General features: G+C 51.0%; 2 protein-coding genes across 12 annotated transcripts; one reads left to right on the forward strand and one right to left on the reverse strand.

Moving 5' to 3' along the window:
- Positions 1–128: 128 nt before the first annotated feature.
- Positions 129–7,946, forward strand: ABCB6 (ATP binding cassette subfamily B member 6 (Langereis blood group)). The gene is made up of 19 exons (XM_043909959.1): positions 129–1,017; positions 1,312–1,449; positions 1,693–1,879; positions 2,076–2,177; positions 2,345–2,528; positions 3,354–3,475; positions 3,977–4,086; positions 4,271–4,336; positions 4,508–4,633; positions 4,774–4,850; positions 4,939–5,002; positions 5,113–5,198; positions 5,414–5,471; positions 6,043–6,147; positions 6,573–6,747; positions 6,891–7,003; positions 7,248–7,342; positions 7,412–7,480; positions 7,670–7,946. Exons 1-19 carry the CDS (start codon positions 469–471, stop codon positions 7,776–7,778), a joined length of 2,535 nt encoding a protein of 844 aa, XP_043765894.1. The 5' UTR covers positions 129–468; the 3' UTR covers positions 7,779–7,946.
- A 111-nt stretch (positions 7,947–8,057) lies between these two features.
- Positions 8,058–10,975, reverse strand: ZFAND2B (zinc finger AN1-type containing 2B). Of its 11 annotated transcripts, none has more exons than XM_043909988.1 (10): positions 10,869–10,975; positions 10,682–10,743; positions 10,325–10,419; positions 9,953–10,084; positions 9,672–9,823; positions 9,343–9,438; positions 9,207–9,267; positions 9,054–9,121; positions 8,662–8,734; positions 8,058–8,348 (listed from the first exon to the last, which is right to left on the reverse strand). In XM_043909988.1, the coding sequence occupies exons 2-10, from the start codon at positions 10,722–10,724 to the stop codon at positions 8,295–8,297; spliced, it is 774 nt and encodes a 257-aa protein (XP_043765923.1). In that variant the 5' UTR covers positions 10,725–10,743; positions 10,869–10,975; the 3' UTR covers positions 8,058–8,294. The 11 variants fall into 11 exon arrangements, with proteins under 11 accessions (XP_043765923.1, XP_043765919.1, XP_043765926.1 ...); XM_043909984.1 differs by having other exon boundaries at positions 10,670–10,743; positions 10,869–10,971; XM_043909991.1 differs by having other exon boundaries at positions 8,058–8,452; positions 8,625–8,734; positions 10,670–10,743; positions 10,869–10,970.
- Between the last annotated feature and the right edge of the window lie 6,930 nt (positions 10,976–17,905).

The following is a 17,905-nucleotide window of genomic DNA, read 5'->3' on the forward strand; positions in this document are numbered from 1 at the left end:
CCGCCCTGAGCACGTGACCGTGCCGGCTCCGCCCTTCTATTTTTCCCTTTTCTGCGTGCGCCATCCCCCTCCCCGCCCCTTCGGAGACTCTCGGCCAATGGGGACCTGGGTAGGGGCCAGGGGCGGCCCCGGTGGGCGGGGCTGCTGTGGAAGAGAGTCGCCGGAGTCGGACATTGAACACTCCCGTTGGCCCGGACCCGGCCGGAGGGTCACCTGCCGCGAGCAGAGGGCGAACGGCGGAGACCGCGTACGTGCCCGGCGTGAGTGCGTGGCGGCGGCGCGTGCGCGAAGCGAGTGGGTGGTGTGGCTGGGTCCACGTGCGACCCTGCCCGGCGACCCCTGCGGCTCAGTGCCCAGAGTATCCATGACCCGAGATACTCGGGATTCCGCACCCCGCCCTGAGCGGCCGCCTCTCCAGTTCTCTGGTCCCTTAGTCCCCGCAGTCTCTGTCGGTGGCCACGCATTGCCATGGTGACTGTGGGCAACTACTGTGAGGCCGAAGGACCCGCGGGTCCGGTCTGGGCGAAGGGTGGGCTCAGCCCCTGCTTCTTCTTCACGCTCGTGCCCTCGACGCTGTTAGCCCTGGGGGCTCTGGCCTTGGTGCCGGCTTTTCCCTGCAGACGTCCGGAGCGGCCTGGTGGCGCCGACAGGGTGTCTTGGGCGGACGGCCCTCGCGTCGCTCCCTACGTGCTGCAGCTGCTTCTGGCCACACTTCAGGTAGCGCTGCCCCTAGCCGGCCTCGTTGGCCGGGTGGGCACTGCCCAGGGTGCCCCACTACCAGGCTACCTTTTCCTGGCTTCTGTACTGGGGACTGTGGCCAGCGCCTGTGGTCTGGCGATGCTCGTAACAGAACGGAGCCAGGCACTGCAGAAGCTAGCAATGGGCGTCTGGATCAAATTCAGGCACAGCCCGGGTCTCCTGCTCCTCTGGACTGTGTCTTTTGCAGCCGAGAATTTGGCCCTGGTGTCTTGGAACAACCCACAATGGTGGTGGGCAAGGACGAACTTGAGCCAGCAGGTGAGGGACCTCGTGGGGGGAGGGGACGCGTGACGTGCCTGCTCACATTGCTTCCACGCTTTTCAAATGCCTTTAAGAAAGGGAAGAAAGGAGGGGCCAGTACTGCTGGGAGCTGATAGCCAGCTGGTGGGGAGTGGCAGTGCTGAGTCACTGTAGGTTTTTTTGAAGCCTATTAGATGCTGGGCCCCTGAAGAGGACTTGGTGTGTGTACTACCCGTGCCCAGCCATATTACAAGTAGTGAAAATGGGACTTTGGCCCTCAGTGATAGTCTCCCCGCCTATGTTTAATTCTAGGTTCAGTTTAGCCTGTGGGTGCTGCGGTATGTGGTCTCTGGAGGACTTTTTGTCCTGGGGCTCTGGGCCCCTGGACTCCGACCGCAGTCTTACACCTTGCGGGTCAATGAAGAGGATCAAGATGTAGAGAGGAGCCAGGTACACCTCAATTTCTAAAACTTAGGGTCTATCGTAATTCCATTCCCCGTCATCATTTCTACTCACCATAATAGCTCACTTTCCTAAATCTAAATCCCTGTTAGCCTTCCTGAGCCCATCAGGGGTCACATGTGGGTCCAAGTTACCTGGGAGCTATAATCCCATACATTTTCCTTAGGGGGTTTCTGGCTAATACCATTTTGATTTCTGAGCTCCCCTCCCCTACATGTTTCACCATCCTAGGTTCCATCAACAGAGGGGCCACCGAGGTCTACCTGGCGAGACCTAGGCAGGAAGCTCCGCCTACTGAGTGGCTACCTGTGGCCTCGGGGGAGTCCAGCTCTGCAGTTTGTTGTGCTCCTCTGCCTGGGGCTCATGGGGTTGGAGCGGGGACTGAACGTGTTGGTCCCCATCTTCTATAGGGACATAGGTGAGGGGGAGAAGGAGGGGGTCAGCTTAGCACTCTGGTCCTTCATTGGCCTGGATGGTGGCAGAGACTAGCCCAGGGAAGTGTGACAGAGTTGAGAACTGGGTGGTCAGTAGAGGCTGTGGCTGATGCCTAGGGCAGTTTCTCCCAAAGAGAGTGCTAGGGTCTCTGAGTGGGCTTGGACTCATTTTCTCCATAGTGAACTTGCTGACCCAGAAGGCACCTTGGAACTCCCTGGTCTGGACGGTCATCATCTATGTCTTCCTCAAGTTCCTCCAGGGGGGTGGCACTGGCAGTACAGGTATGAGGGACTCTGCTGTCACCCTGGTTGGCATTGGCCGCTGTCCCTCCTTCCATAGGCGTCCCTCCCCCGGGCCCCTTGGTGCTCTCAGACCTTTCACATCTTGCTGCTGGGCTGACGTCATTGGGCCGCTCAGCCCTACCAAGGCCTCCCCTGGCTCCCTGCAGGCTTCGTGACCAACTTTCGCACGTTCCTATGGATCCGAGTGCAGCAGTTCACCTCGAGGCAGGTGGAACTGCGCCTCTTCTCCCATCTGCACGAACTTTCACTGCGCTGGCACCTGGGGCGCCGCACGGGGGAGGTGCTGCGGATCGTGGACCGGGGCACGTCCAGTGTCACGGGGCTGCTCAGGTGCCATGCCAATGGAAAGGAACTGCGGGAGGGCAAGGCTGGGGAAACGGGTGGAGGGGCTGTCAGGACAACCCACCCAGCTGAAGGAGTTGCCTGTCTTCTTTGTTTTTTTTCTTAAATTATAAAATTAATATACACATGCCCTTATAATAATTCCAATAAAGCAGACAGAGCAAATCTCTTGAATTCCACTCACTAGAGGTTCCCACTCTGTTTAGCATGTAGAGTTCTGCTTTTTTGCATTTTTTTACATATATACATATAGAACTAGTAGGTATTGTGGAGGTGTTTCCTAAAACAGATGGTATCATGATGTAGGCGTCATTTCTCAGAATGGCTTTATTATCAAAATGTTATGGAGATGTATTCTTATCCGGGCTTCCCTGGTGGCTCAGTGGTAAAGAATCTGCCTTCCAAGCAGGAGATGCAGGTTCAATCTCTGGGTTGGGAAGATCCCCTGGAGAAGGAAATGGCAACCCACTCCAGTATTCTTGCCTGGAGAATTCTAGGGACAGAGGAGCCTGGCGTGCTACAGCCCACAGGGTTGCAAAGAGTCAGACACAACTTAGTGATTAAACAACAACAGTCTCATCCATACGTGAAGATCTTTCTCATGCATTATAATTGATCCAAAGCATTCTATAGTTTGGGCATGCTATGGTTTATTTAGCCATAATAAGGTAAGGGGCATCGATGTTTAAGGGGCATTTAGCTTGATTCTAGTCTGTTGCTATAGAAAACACAACACTATGTCGAAACCTCCTAGGTAGAGTTACTGACCCTGAGCCCTTAACCTATTCTTTGTTGCTTGACTTTGCCTCCTAGCTACCTGGTATTCAACATCATCCCCACGCTGGCTGACATCATCATTGGCATTGTCTACTTCAGCATGTTCTTCAATGCTTGGTTTGGCCTCATTGTGTTCCTGTGCATGGGTTTTTACCTTGGTGAGTGCTGCTTGGTGAAACCATCTCCCTGAACCATTTACGGAGTGCCTTGAACATGAGTCCTGCCCCGACTCAGATGGCCCAGCTTTGAGAAGCTGTAGATCAATGGGCTCCAATAGGCTCCTGCTGCTCCCCAGTGTGATGGGTGAGCATCCTCTGTCAAGGAAGCCCCAGCTTTCCATAGGGAAGGACATCCTGGTCACTTTAGATTCCCGCTGTGGAACCTCAAGTCAAGGAGGAACTTCACGTGATAGGATGCAGCTTGCCTCCATTGGTTCACCAAAACTGTTTTCACACAGGCTTTATGCAGACTTTGATGATGTCTTGGACACAGCCCCTTCCCTCAGGGAGCTTAGGACTCCCTCCCTTGGGAATCTGGGTCCCTGGGTTATAACACAGGGTTAGTGTACACGTGACCAGCAGCAGACATACACGTGGTCTCTGCTGCTGGGAGTGACTTGCTCTCTTCTCCTCCCTCTCGCTTCTCCTGTCACTCTCTAGCCCTGACCATCGTGGTCACTGAGTGGAGAACAAAGTTTCGACGGGCCATGAACATGCAGGAGAATGCTACCCGGGCCCGGGCTGTGGACTCTTTGCTAAACTTTGAGACGGTAACGGAGACCTCAGTGGCAGTGTTGTGAGGTTTGGAGATGTAGAGGAGTGTGCCTGGGGTTGTTGGGGCTGACAAGGACCAGGGAGGATGCAAAGTGTGCTGCTTACAATCAGGGAGGAGGGATGGGGAATGGAGCCGAAAGCTGTGGCCATGTGAAACAGCACTGGTTTGAAATTCATCAGGTGAAGTATTACAACGCAGAGAGTTATGAAGTGGAACGCTATCGCGAGGCCATCATCAAATATCAGGTCAGGATGCTGGTTTGCGGCCTACTGAGAGCAACAGCCAGGACTTGTGGAATCACCAGGCCTGAGAGGAGTAAAATTTGGGCTGTGAGGTTGATGTGCCTGGGCCCAGGTTGGGATTTGGTGACTGTCAACATGTGTATGACATTCCTTCCTTATTTGTCCTTGCCCAAGAGTTTAGAGTGGAAGTCAAATGCTTCACTGGTTCTACTAAATCAGACCCAGAACCTGGTGATTGGACTTGGGCTCCTTGCCGGCTCCCTGCTTTGTGCCTACTTTGTCACTGAGCAGAAGCTACAGGTGAGGGAATTGTCCTGGGCCTGGGGACTTTGTCTAGGCCATCAGGTTCATGGGTGGGAAGTAGGTAGGGGGTAGCTAGTTGGCAGGGTGACAGCCCACCAGCCTCCTGTGACTCTGTCCTCATCCCTGGATGTCCACAGGTCGGGGACTTTGTGCTGTTTGGCACCTACATCATCCAGTTATACATGCCTCTCAACTGGTTTGGCACCTACTACAGGTAACCTGATGCCAGCCCTCACCTGTCCAGGGTGCACTGTTATCTCCCCAGCTCCCGGGAGGCGCTCCAACCAGACCTCTTCTTGCAGGATGATTCAGACCAACTTCATCGACATGGAGAACATGTTTGACCTGCTGAAAGAGAAGACAGAAGTGAGTGAGGAGAGAGGAGTGGGTTTGTAGGGAGTGGGAGCTGGCATGGTGTTCCTCGTGTCTGGAGGATACCAGGCCTGTAATGGCACACAATGGTGGCACTCTCCCAGGTGAAGGACCTTCCTGGCGCAGGGCCCCTTCGCTTTCAGAGGGGTCAGATTGAGTTTGAAAACGTGCACTTCAGTTACACTGATGGGTGAGCCCCTCCCCTTCCACTGTCCCACAGGCCCCTTCTCCCGTGTCCATTTACACACTGCTCCTCCCCTTGCCCCTCCCCCCTGCTTCTCAGCCCACCACCATCTGGGAAGACAGACTGAGCGAGAGGCGGCAGGGCCCAGTACTAGCTCTAGTGGTGGGAGGGGCCCCTGGCAGTATAGCCGGCCTGCCGACCATGCTCACCCTTCCTTGCAGGCGGGAGACCTTGCAGGACGTGTCCTTCACCGTGATGCCTGGACAGACACTGGCCCTGGTGAGAGGAGACCCAGCCCTCTGACCAAGACTCCTTGAGCTTCCCTTATTCCAGTGCCCGTGGTAGCTGAGGATCCAGGTTGTAGAGTCAGAGAGCCCTCTCATATTGGGTCACAGGACTGAATGTGGCTCCTCCGTGGACATTGGTGGCCTCTTGGAGAGAAAGCTTTAAAAGCCAACGGGCCTGAGAATGTTTTTCTTTCCTTAAATTTCTTTTTTTTTTTTTTGGTTGTGGTGGGTCTTAACTGCTGTGTGGAAGCTTTCTCTAGTTGCAGCGAGCAGGAGCTACTCTGTTGCCGCGCACAGGCTTCTTGTTGTGGTTGGTGGCTTCTCCTGTTACAGAGCACAGGCTTCAGGCACATGGGCTTCAGGAGTTGTAGCATGCAGGCTCAGTAGTTATGGCTCTCGGGCTCTAGAGTACAAGCTCAGTAGTTGTGGTGCATGGGCTGAGGTGCTCCGAGACATGTGGAATCTTCCCAGACCAGGGAGCAAACCCATGTGCCCAGGTGGGCAGATTCTTACCCACTGCACCACCAGGGAAGTCCTTTCTCCCTCTGTTTTTCATGCAACAGGTGGGCCCATCGGGAGCAGGGAAGAGCACAGTTTTGCGTCTGCTATTTCGCTTCTATGACATCAGTTCCGGCTGCATCCGAATAGATGGGCAGGATATTTCACAGGTAAGGATGCTCAGGGGAAGAGTATAATTTAGGGGCCCGTATGTGAAAGAACGGTACGTGCTGGGCATCCAGGGAGTAGAGAAAGAGCTGTCACCCCTACAAAAAGCTGGGTCAGGATACCTCAGCCTTTCTAGCGGCATATGGTTTGTATAAGGAAAGTAGTCACGGGAGCGATTCCTAGGATGCCGTATGAGACACAAAGATCTGTAGCCATCGAGGGCAGCAGGGAGAGAAAATGAATTTTCTCTCTATCAATGGGGAAACAGAGTTAGATTAAGCGATTTGCCCACACAGCTGGGATCTGGGGAGGTGAAGGCAGGACTCTCACGCAGAGCCTCTCATCCCATGTGCTTCCCACCAGCCCATCCTACCTTCCAGGCCTGGAGGGATCTCACAGGCCAGAGTATATGCTCTTTTGGCCCCAGGTGACCCAGACTTCTCTCCGGTCTCACATTGGAGTCGTGCCCCAGGACACTGTCCTCTTCAATGACACCATTGCCAACAATATCCGCTACGGCCGCATCACAGCTGGGAACGACGAGGTGAAGGCTGCGGCTCAGGCTGCAGGCATCCATGACACCATCATGGCTTTCCCTGAAGGTGAGCCTCCCCTTCAGGGTCTCCCCCCGCCCAGTTCAGGCCCGTTACTGCCTCTGACCTCCATTCTACCCCGTCCTTGCCCATCTGGTCACAGAAACCAAGTGTAGTACATGTGACTTGAGAGAGGTGGGCAATTTCCACAGGGTATGATACGCAGGTGGGCGAGCGGGGACTGAAGCTGAGTGGTGGGGAGAAACAGCGTGTCGCCATCGCTCGCACCATTCTCAAGGCTCCAGACATTGTTCTGCTGGATGAGGTGAGGGCCCTGAGACGCCTTCCCCACCTCCTTCCTCCCCGAGCCTGTGCCCAACCATTCCTGCTGAGCACCGTTCTTCATGTAGGAAAGCTAGCACGAATGCATGTTTCACAAAAACACTTTACAGTTTTCAAGTGCAAAACAAGGTCCTTGTTGATTCCTGAGGCCTCGGCTAGCCACTTGCATCCTCCTCCCACCAGGGATCTGGTGGGAGGGACAGTTTTACCTAAGTTCCTCTCTGTAGGCAACATCTGCGTTGGATACCCACAACGAGCGGGCCATCCAGGCTTCTCTGGCCAAAGTCTGCGCCAACCGCACCACCATCGTGGTGGCACACAGGTATGGGACAGGCAGCAGGTGGGGTCCCCCTCAGGTGTTGTGGTGGGTGACTGACCTCTGACCTCTCAGGCTCTCCACGGTGGTCAGTGCTGACCAGATCCTCGTCATCAAGGATGGCCGCATCGTGGAGCGAGGACGGTAAGGGACACAGCATGATAAACAGGGAAGGGCCTCTGAAGTGGGGGCCCCAAGGTAAGGTCGTGGAATCCCAGGAGTTTCTGGAAGGATCTCCTTCACCAGTTCCTTGTCATCGCACAGACTGGTGGCAAGGACTCTTGGGGTACAAATAACAGTTGGTTGGGACTTACGTTTTTCTCCTTGCCCCAGGCACGAGGCTCTGTTGTCCCGAGGTGGGGTGTATGCTGACATGTGGCAGCTACAGCAGCAGGGACAAGAAGAAGTCTCTGAAGACACCAAGCCCCAGACTAAGGCATGATGACAAAAGTTGTGGCCACTTCCTTCCTGAAGGATAACTTTGAGCGGAATACACTGTATCCCTCTTCCCTGCCATGTTTCATCCTGGTCTTGGTGCTAGCTACAGTGATGGAACAGGGATTTTCAGAAGAGCATTGTGGGGGAAATAAAAGTGTGGACTGTGTTAGGATCACTATGACTTTGTGGTGTGGGGAACTACAGCAGGCCTCCACTGCAGGTCAGATGAGCATTCTTGACGGGACTCTTGTGTTTTTGATTGGAAAAGAGAAACACACCACTTTGGTGTCTTATAGACTGCCCATCCTTTATTGTTTCTAGTGCCCCTCCCTGCCCCCTATACATGGAGGGGAACCCCAGTATTTAGGGGATGACAAGATGCAGGGGGGCCAAGTGGCACCTGGCCAGGGAGCAGTTCAGAGCGGCTCACTCCCATGCAGCTGGAGCGGCCAGCAGAGCCCTCTGTAGGCTCAGCTCCACATGCTGTTTCTCCAGATGCTCCCTGGAGGTGGCCTCCACGTCACTCCTCCTCGTCTTCACTCCGGCTGCTCCGGGCCTCCTCTCCCTGTGGACCCTAGAGGTGCGAGGGCCACAGTCTTCCTCAGCTGAGCCTCCCTCCCCAAGCCCAGGGCCCTAGCACAGGTTGCAGTTGGACGGCTTCAAGCTGCGGCTTTGAGCCTGGAGCAAGGGGAGGGGAAGGAGAGGAAGACAGGGTGCCACGTCAAGGAAATGAGGGACAGTCCTTGAGTGGAGTCATAGGAAAACAAAAGGATAAACACCCCTGTATACTCTACCACTTGGAAGAACACCCTCCCTGCCTTTCCCCCTACCCCGCAAACTCCTTACTTACTCCTGGCACAGGGCCCATCTCTACGCCGTCCTCATACCTGTTGCTGTCGGTATTCTGCCTCACTGGCTGATAGTGCTTGTGCTAAAGCTAAGTCTTCTTCCTCCTGAGAACTGGGAGGAAGGAACAGCTTAACTTAGTATCTAAAATGTGAGCATCTCATCTGTTAGGCATCACTGTGCTGAGCCCTTCTAAGTATTGTTTAAATTTTCACATGTAGGTTTTTACAGGGTGTTGGTATTGTCCTCATTTTGTTGAACATATTAAGACCGTAAGGGGCCAAAGAACTTGTCCAAGGTCATATAGTTCAAAAACTTAATTTTGAGCCCAAGTTCCTATTATCCTGCGTTGGATGAAAGCAGTCCCTCTGCCCTCCCTCCCTCCAAACTGAGCCTTCACCCACGCCCCACCCTTTACCAGTGAGTTAGGTACCTTGGGACCTGGGGTTTGGTCTCTGCCAGGGACAGTTCCAGGGCTCGTTGCAGAGCCTCATCCTCACTCTGCAAAAGGGAAAATAAGACCAGGTGCCTTGGACTTCACTCTCTGCGGGTCTGCTTCTGTCCATCCAACCTCTGCCCCACTCACCAAGCCATTCTGCAAAGTAATCTCTGGAGGAGCCGTCCGGGTTGGAGACTGAGTTGTGGCTCTATGGCAGACATTCAAGAGGCTCAGGTCAGAGATGTGAAGGGGGAAAAGGGAGAAGGGAAACAGGCAGGCCTACCTGCTGGCAGAGGAAGACGAAGGCAAGGTCTGGTTCGGGCTAGGGACGGTCTTTGTAGAAGAAGCCAAGCTTTGTGCTCTGGAGACGGCAGCCAGTCTGTAGGAAGAGACACTCTGGGCATGCCTCCAGGCACCTTCGGCTTAACAGGTTCCTCTCACCCCCGACCCAGGAAGTCAGAAGGGGAGCTCCTCCAAAAGATCTGGAAAACATGCACTTGAAAAAGAAAGAAAAGACTCCCTAGCCAAAGGAGACGGGGTGAAGCTTCCCAACTGTTATGACAAAGGTTCATTCAGGTCCCAAAAGCAAGTAGAGAACTTGGTTGCAATTACCCTGCCCTACTGGTGGGGTGCCCCTCCCCAGAGCAATCATGGTCCAGTGGGTGACGGTGCTTGATGCAGAAATTTCGGCCACAGCGGTCGCAGGTCAGTTTCATCATTTCCCGCTGCCGGCAGCCAGCGCGTTCACACTTATTGGTGAAGATCTGAGGTGGAGTAGGAAGGATTGTCTCTGCTGAGATCTCTGCTCCCTTTTCAACCCTGTCCTAACAGCTGTGCAGAGTTCCAGGCGTTTGTAGTCCCAGGTGACCATGGTTGATCCCTCTAACAGTTACCTTACGTTTTTGTTGAGCTGGATCTGAGCGACAGTCTCGGTCAATGTGCTCCCCAACAGCACGGTCAGGGGACTCCCCTCTGGCCACAGGAACAGGCACGTTACAGAGCGGGCATACAGGCACCTGGATATCCTATAGTTAGGGAGCAGGGGTCGGTCTGTGGCCTACTCCCAGTCCAGTCAGATCTCTGATCCTGAGAGAATCCCCCTGAAAGAACCTGGACATGCCCTCCATAAACGCAAAAGGAAATAATGTTCCCAGCACTGAGCCTCAAGAAGACAATAAAGAAGGGAAAATGTGAGGCAGAGGGGTTCCGGAGATTTTGCACGCATCCTCCACCCGCCCCCTTTCACCTTCAGACCGCCCCCTCACCTTTTGGTAAGCAGATCCACAGTGATGCTGGGCGTAGGCCACATGGTCTGCGCAGAAGATGCCCGAGCAGGCATCGCACTTGAGCGGCAGAAAATCTGCAGGAAGTGGGTCAGACTGCAGGTCCAGTGGGACCTCGACGTTCCCGCTCACTCAAGCTTTCCAGTCAGGCGCAGGAAAACGCTGCCGCACTAGGAACCAACTGGACCCTGGCCCTACTCCACTATCTCCTAAGCCGCGCCCCAAGCTCGAGCCCCGCCCTCCTCGGGCACTCCCAGCCCAGGAGCCCTCCGCTCCGCCCGGCCCCGCCTCCCGCGTGCTCCGCCCCTCACCCCTTTACCCGCTTACCCAATCGCTTACAGCTCGGCTCCGAACAGTGAGCCCCAAGGTCCGGAAACTCCATCGCCGGGCCGGACGGGGACCTGCTGGGAGAGGACGCGATGCTGAGCTCCCCAAGGGCTCCAGCTCTGGATCCAAATCGCGACCCCGTACTCTGGGGGGAACTCCTCGTCCCGCCCCTTCCTCCCCTCGACTCAGGCCGCTTTACCGGAGCGTCAGCGCCTCCCGGACCGCAGTTCTCACTCCTCCCTTGGCGCGCGCGGGCGCGCTGACGTCGTCGCGCAGGGCGGGCACGTCCCGCTCAGTCTGCGGGGGCGGGGCGCATCCCGGAAGAGCCGAGGCCCGCCCCTCCTGTTTTGCCAGGCGTCGGGGAGCTGGATGGTGTCTCCTGGGCTACCGAGTGGCCGCGGGTGGGTTTGGAGACCCTGGGAGCGGGCCTAGGTCCACGAAGGCGTTAGGGCGGGCGAAGACAAGGAGAGATTACATCTTCGAGGCTGGGGTGGTTTGGGGTCTTTCACAATTGGGTCCTTCGCCTGCTTCTCACTCTGCACCCTCCCCCAGCCATTTCGTTTACAGCCGCTGCTATACCTACTCTACGAACTGAAAACAGCCATGTTTCTGTGAGATACACATTTCTCTTCAGAGCCGTAGCTCCTCCAAGTTTGGTTTCGCTGTCCTTTGGTAAGACTTCTCTGACCCTCCTCAGTTTGAGCCCAGTGCATCTCTTGTGGTTTCCCGTCGTTCTTTTCTAGCACCCTATCACCTTGTTGTAATCATCTCTTATCTCACTCCCTCACTGCCCCCTTCCCACATAAATATAGTGGTAAGACGAACCACGTCTGCCTTCCCTTGAGTTGGACCCAGCATCCAGTGCAGTGCCTGGAACTGTGTGGTTTTCAGACCTTAGTGTGAATCACCTGCTTTAAAATGCGGATTCCTGAGCTCCCACCCCCTCCCCACCCAAGGAAGCACAGGAGAGAATTCGGACAGATTATCCATCTACTACAATTTGAAAAACATATGCCTGGAATATTCTGAATGCTTACTTAATGTTTCTTGAGTGAAGCTAGAGAGTCGCTGGATTGGTGTCCTGCTTGACCCTAGGGAGCCCCAGGTTGAGACTTCCATTTCAACACGTTTTCTCACATGCCTCTCTGGCCCTTCATGCATGGGCTTGGTTGCCCTAGCTTCCCATAAATTTGGGCATGGAGATAAGTAAACAGATGAAATACTTAGAGTTGAACATGTCCTCCAAAATGGAGAGAGAACCAGCTACAACTGGGAATGAGACAGCTTTCTTCTGTTCTCCCTCTCTCCCTCCAGCTTTTGGTTTTGCTTCCCTCTGTGTCTGCTTCTTACATTCTTACAGCTCTAACGCTACTGGAAATTAAAACCACTTTTCCCTGGTTTCTCAAGCAGAAGGCCTAATTTCAGCTCCGGCTGTGCCCATTTGCCTTGACTTGGATGGTCTGCCAAGCACTGACCTGTGGCCCAGGGTGTGTGGTCAGGGTATGTGATGTTCTGATGGGCCAGGCCTGAGTCTCATGTTTGGGGGAAGGAAGTCAGCACCACTAAAGTGAAAATTACCAAACTGGCTTGGACAATCCTAGAAAACCCAAGAGAGTCCATTCAATTCCTTCCTTCATTCAGCAGTATACTGAGTGTCCTCCCATGTGCTTGCCACTGGATGACATGTGCAAAGACCAGGAAGTACTAGGCAAGACGGCAGTGCATTTCAGGTACACCCATTCTGGAGTTGACAAGGCAAAACCTGAAGGGTGAGTAGATGTTGGCTAGGTGAAGGCCAAGGGAGAAAGGAAGGAGGTGGAAGTAGGTGCTATTTCAAGCAGAGGAATCAGCAGGGACAAAGACCTGGAGATAAGAGAAAACAAGATTCTTCAGATGAGCTTTTAAAAAGCTGATAGCATCGGGATCTTAGAGTGTAAGAAACAGCTTGGCAGGAGATAAAGCTGGAGAGTTCAGTTCAGTTCAGTCGCTCAGTCGTGTCTCTTTGCGACCCCATGAATCACAGCACGCCAGGCCTCCCTGTCTGTCACCTACTCCTGGAGTTTACTTAAACTCATGTCCGTCGAGTCGGTGATGCCATCAGCAACCCGCAGAGCATTTTCTTTAGGAAAAACCCTGAGGAGGAAGTGCATGCCTGCCTTGCTTGGATTGCGACTGTTGTCTCATACCCATGTTTACGACTGTTTCATTGTTTGCTCTAAACCTGGCCTGCTTTTCATGGGTCCTTCTTATCTTTGGTCCCATCATTCCTTTATGACTGTTCACTCTAAAAGGAGGTAATTGGATTGGAGGGAGACTCAGGTTCTCTTGGCGCACACTGCAGTCAATTCAGCTATTAAGTCCATCGTAAATCCCAGCAGACAGCAGTGTAGCAGCAATGTGGTTCCATACACTGAATGTGTGTTCACAGTAACAGCACCTGGAGGCCTACTCATGCTATGGTTCAGCAAACGAAGGAGACAGGAAAGAGACTGGAGAGTTAGCAGGGGTAAAATCTCAGATCATTGAGGCCACATTAGTTATTGAGAATTTTAACATAAACATAATATCAGCTTCCCTTGTGACTCAGTGGTAAAAAAATCCGCCTGCAATATGGCAGACTCAGGTTCGATCCCTGGGTCAGGAATATCCCCTGGAGAAGGAAATTGCAACCCACTCCAGTATTCTTGCCTGGAAAATCCCATGGACAGAGGAGCCTGGCGGGCTACAGTCCTTGGGGTCACAAGAACTGAACAACAACAAATGAGGAACTATAGATAGCTTTAAGAAGGAGAGTAATATGATCAGATTTGTATTTTGGGAAAGTCACTCTGGCTTCAGAATGGAGGACAGATTGGTAGAAGGGAGGCTAGGCTGAAGGCTGTTGCTATAATAGAAGCAAGAGAAAATGATGGCCTGAACTAGGTGGGGATGATGCTTAGAATTAATGAAAGCTCAGTATAGAACGTAGATGTGAGATAGATATTTTAAAATAAGTAACTTTCAGGACTTCCCTGGTGGTCCAGTGGTTAAGGCTTTGTCTTCCAATGTAGAGCGTGTGGGTTCAATCCCTGGTCGGGAAGCTAAGCTCCCACATGTCTTGGGGCCATAAAAGTTGAAACTTAAAACAGAAGCAATATTGTAACAAATTCAATAAAGACTTTAAAAATGGTCCACATCAAAAATCTTTAAGTAGCTATCCAATGTATCACTGAGAGGATAAAATGGTTAAAAAAAAGAAAAGAAAAGAACTCCTTGGACTTTCCTGGTGGCATACTAGATAAGAATCTGCCAGTCAGTGCAGGGGACATGGGTTCAATCCCTCCTCTTGGAAGATTCCACATGCCACAGGGCAACTAATTCTGAGCGCAATAATTACTGAGCCCATGCTCTAGAGCCCTTGAGCCGCAACTACTGAGCCCTTGGCTAGAGCCAGTGCTCCACAAGAGAAGCCACCACAAGGAGAAGCCTGCGCAGCACAGCAAAGAATAGCCTCCACTCGCCGCAACTAGAGAAAGCCTGTGCAAAGCAACAAAGACCCACCACAACCAAAAATAAAAATAAATAAATGATTATAAAAAAGAAAAAAGAATTTTTGGCCACACCACACGGATTATAGGATTTTAGTGCCCCAACCAGGGATTGAACCCCAGCCCTTGACAGTAAGAGCAAGTCTTTCAGGGAAATTCTGGCCGCTTCCTCCTTCATCCATCCTCACCCCTGGGGTAGGCTCTGGGGAGCAGTGTTTCTGCCAAAGATGATTGATCTGGGAGTGGACATCTGACCCACACTGGGTATCTGAGTTTGTGTTCCCCAAAAGCATAACCTGAAACAAGGATTTCGATGCAGATGATTCATGTAGGAGGTAATCCTAGCCAGAGTAAGAGAGTAAAGAAGAGGGAGATAGGGAAGGAAGGAAAACCAGTGAAGAGTTATTGAACTGGTTACTACTGTGGTTCCTAGTTCCACTGGGAACCCTTGGAGAAGGCATATAAAATATGCCTCAGAATCATCCTTCTAAAGGACAGAAGGCTGGGCTGACTCCTGTCTTCAAGTTGAAGGTTTCTCCTAGGAGGTGATAACTGCCCCATGTCCTCCTGGCACAGTGAGCCTGTACCTGTGTGCAAGCTGATTCAAGCTGATTGAGGTACGAGGGATTTGAGGAAAATTCTGGAGGCAGAAATACTGAATCTGGCTTGGCTTAGAAGTGGGACGCCATCAGGACTCAGGAGCTGTCCACAGTGACATCTGAAGTCCAATGCACCAAGCAGGCAAGGCATCAGGAGCATCTGCTATATTTGGCCAATCAGATTCCTTCCTGGGAATTTGGAATCAAGGCCAGAAGAATCAGTATTCATAAAGTATTCTGTAGCATATAAGCTATGGGCTTGCCATCTGCCATGCTACCATACTGTCATACTGAGGGACAGGGAGGGATTGTTATCTACCATCCTCTGACTGATGGGACACAGTCCCATAAAAAGAGACTGATCTTGTAGCTTACACACAGGGTTTTAAGTCATATCACTACCTGACTCTTGCCTCCTCCCAAAGTCTACACTGCCCAACAAAACTATGGCTAACTGCCATTATTGAATTAGTTTCACATTGTCCCTTTTAAGGATAGTTATAAGTTATCTCCTTAGATTCAGGATATTTCTCAAGGCACTATCACACTCTCTGGTCATACCATGAAGTCAGGCTGTTGATATGTGGGAGATTCTTGATCTGGGTATGCACCTGTCATGGGGATTCAACTTTCAGCCTAGGCTCTTTAGAAGGACAGTTTTTGAAGAGCTTGTTGTTTGTAAGTTCCAAGACTCCAAATCTGTGAAATCCAGTAACAGTTCTGATAGGTACAAGCATATGAAATTGCTAAGACTTGACTATTGGTTTTATTTACCAAAACAACAATCACATATAGTTTATTAATAAGCAGCACATGTCACAGGCAAGAATTATTTTTTCTCTGACTTCCTATCTAATCCTCATCCTGCTGGGTTTTGGAGCCCAGATAAGACAAACAAGCACTGTGAGAGTATGATGTACAGTCTAGAGACTTCCTGGTGGTTCAGCAATTAAGTCACTGTGCTTCCAGTGCCGTGGGTGCAGTTTTGATCCTTGGTCAGAAAACTAAGATTCCACATGCTGCCCAGTGCAGTAAATAATAATAATAATAAGTCCACACACCTTAAAATCAGATGTGTCAAATGTCTGTGTACCTTCAGTTCAGTCACTCAGTCGTGTCCAACTCTTTGCGACCCCATGGACTGCAGCACGCCACGCTTCCCTGTCCATCACCAACTCCCGGAGCTTGCTCAAACTCATGTCCATCGAGTTGGCAATGCCATCCAACCATCTCATCCTCTGTCGTCCCCTTTTCTTCCTGCCTTCTATCTTTCCCAACATCAGGGTCTTTTCCAATGAGTCAGCTCTTCGCATCAGGTAGCCAAAGTATTGGAGCTTCAGCTTCAGCATCAGTCCCTCCAACGAATGTTCAGGACTGATTTCCTTTAGGATTGATTGATTTGATCTCCTTGTAGTCCAAGGGACTCTCAAGCGTCTTCTCCAACACCACAGTTCAAAAGCATCAGTTCTTTGGCAGTCAGCTTTATGGTCCATATGTGACTACTGGAAAAACCATAGCTTTGACTAGATGGACCTTTGTTAGCAAAGTAATGTCTCTGCTTTTTAATAAGTCTGTGTACCTTAGCACTTCAAACTTGCACTGTTTTCTGCTAACAGTGTATAAAGAGAGCATATTGTTTATGATATAGGTTAAGCTGCCATAACAGGGACTCAAAAATAGTGGCATAAACAAGAAAGAAGTTTAATTTCTTCCTTATGTAATTAGACAGGGCTGGCTGGTATGACAGCACCTGTCAGGGACTTGGACACCTCCTATTTTGTTGCATCACCATCCCTAAGGTGTTGCCTTTGTCTGCGTGGTCCCAAATGAGTCCTTGTTCTAGGCAGCAGAATGAGAGAGAAGAAAAACAAGGCATCTCCTCCATCCTTTCCCTGCCCCCTCCCCCCATCACCCGCCATTTAAAGTTATGACCCTGATTTTGCCTACATCATTTCTCTGATCCTGGTATAGCCCAGCACTTAGTCACGTGATCGTACTTAGCTCCAGAGAGACTGGGAAAGGTAGTCTTTAGCTGAGTGGCCATGTTCCCAAATAAAATTTCAATTATGTCAGTGAAGGAGAACAGATATTTGGGGGACAACTAGTGTCAAAAGGTGGGGGGGAGAGTGACTTTTATGATATTTGAGCCATCCTGAGCTTGAAGTAATGAAGCAGATAGTGAAACGCGGGTATACAATAGCCAGAAGGCATTTCTCTCAGCTCAGGGGGTTTGAGGAGGAGAACAACAAGACCAAGCACTGCTTGGTCAGTCTTCAGTTGTAGGCTACTCAACCAAAAAGCCATTCCCCAGATCCCTCCTTGAGGACAAAACTCTGATTTTAATCATCCTTTTCCAAACAGTTGTGTTTCACATGGGTCCCTTTCCTGCTCCCATGAGGAGTCTTAAATGGTCTAAGTCAATATTTTTCAAACTTTTAAACCATTGCTCACAATAAGAATTACATTTTATAACCTAACACACACACACACACACCCCTAATACTTGATCTTATTGTGCTTGATATACTTTGATATTCTGTTATATTTCATTTTTAAAAAATTTTAGTTGCCAAATACTACATTGATTTCCATCTACCATCCCATTAAAGGGCTGTATAACCTTCAGTTTGGGGGAAAAAAAAAGCACGCAACTTTTCTAAATCAGCAAAACTTCTCCTTTGTTGAGGCATGTAAAACAATTTGTGTCTGGAAGAAAAATTTATCCCAAACTTTAGAGAAGAATAGAATTGATCATTCTTTTTAAAATATACTTCTAGAGTTTTCCTAATAAGCCAACTTAACCTTTACCTGATACTCTTGGGATTATAACTGTTGTCACAATATATTTGATTAAGAATCCACCACTGATAAAAGCACAGAGTTTATACTTCTGTAACATTAACCTGTAGAAACTGATAAGGTGTTGTTCTTGTATAGCCTTGAAGAAACATTAACCTGAAAGGTGTTATTTTTTAGCCCTGTGGAATGTTAATCAGTTTTGTACCTAACCTAATAATTTTGTTCATTTATTGATATGTATACATTTCTTACCTGAAAACACTCAGAGAATTAACTTTTTGTATTCTTTATCAGCTCCCTCATTAATGATT

This window comes from Cervus elaphus, chromosome 8, assembly GCF_910594005.1.
Source record: "Cervus elaphus chromosome 8, mCerEla1.1, whole genome shotgun sequence".
NCBI lineage: Eukaryota > Metazoa > Chordata > Mammalia > Artiodactyla > Cervidae > Cervus > Cervus elaphus.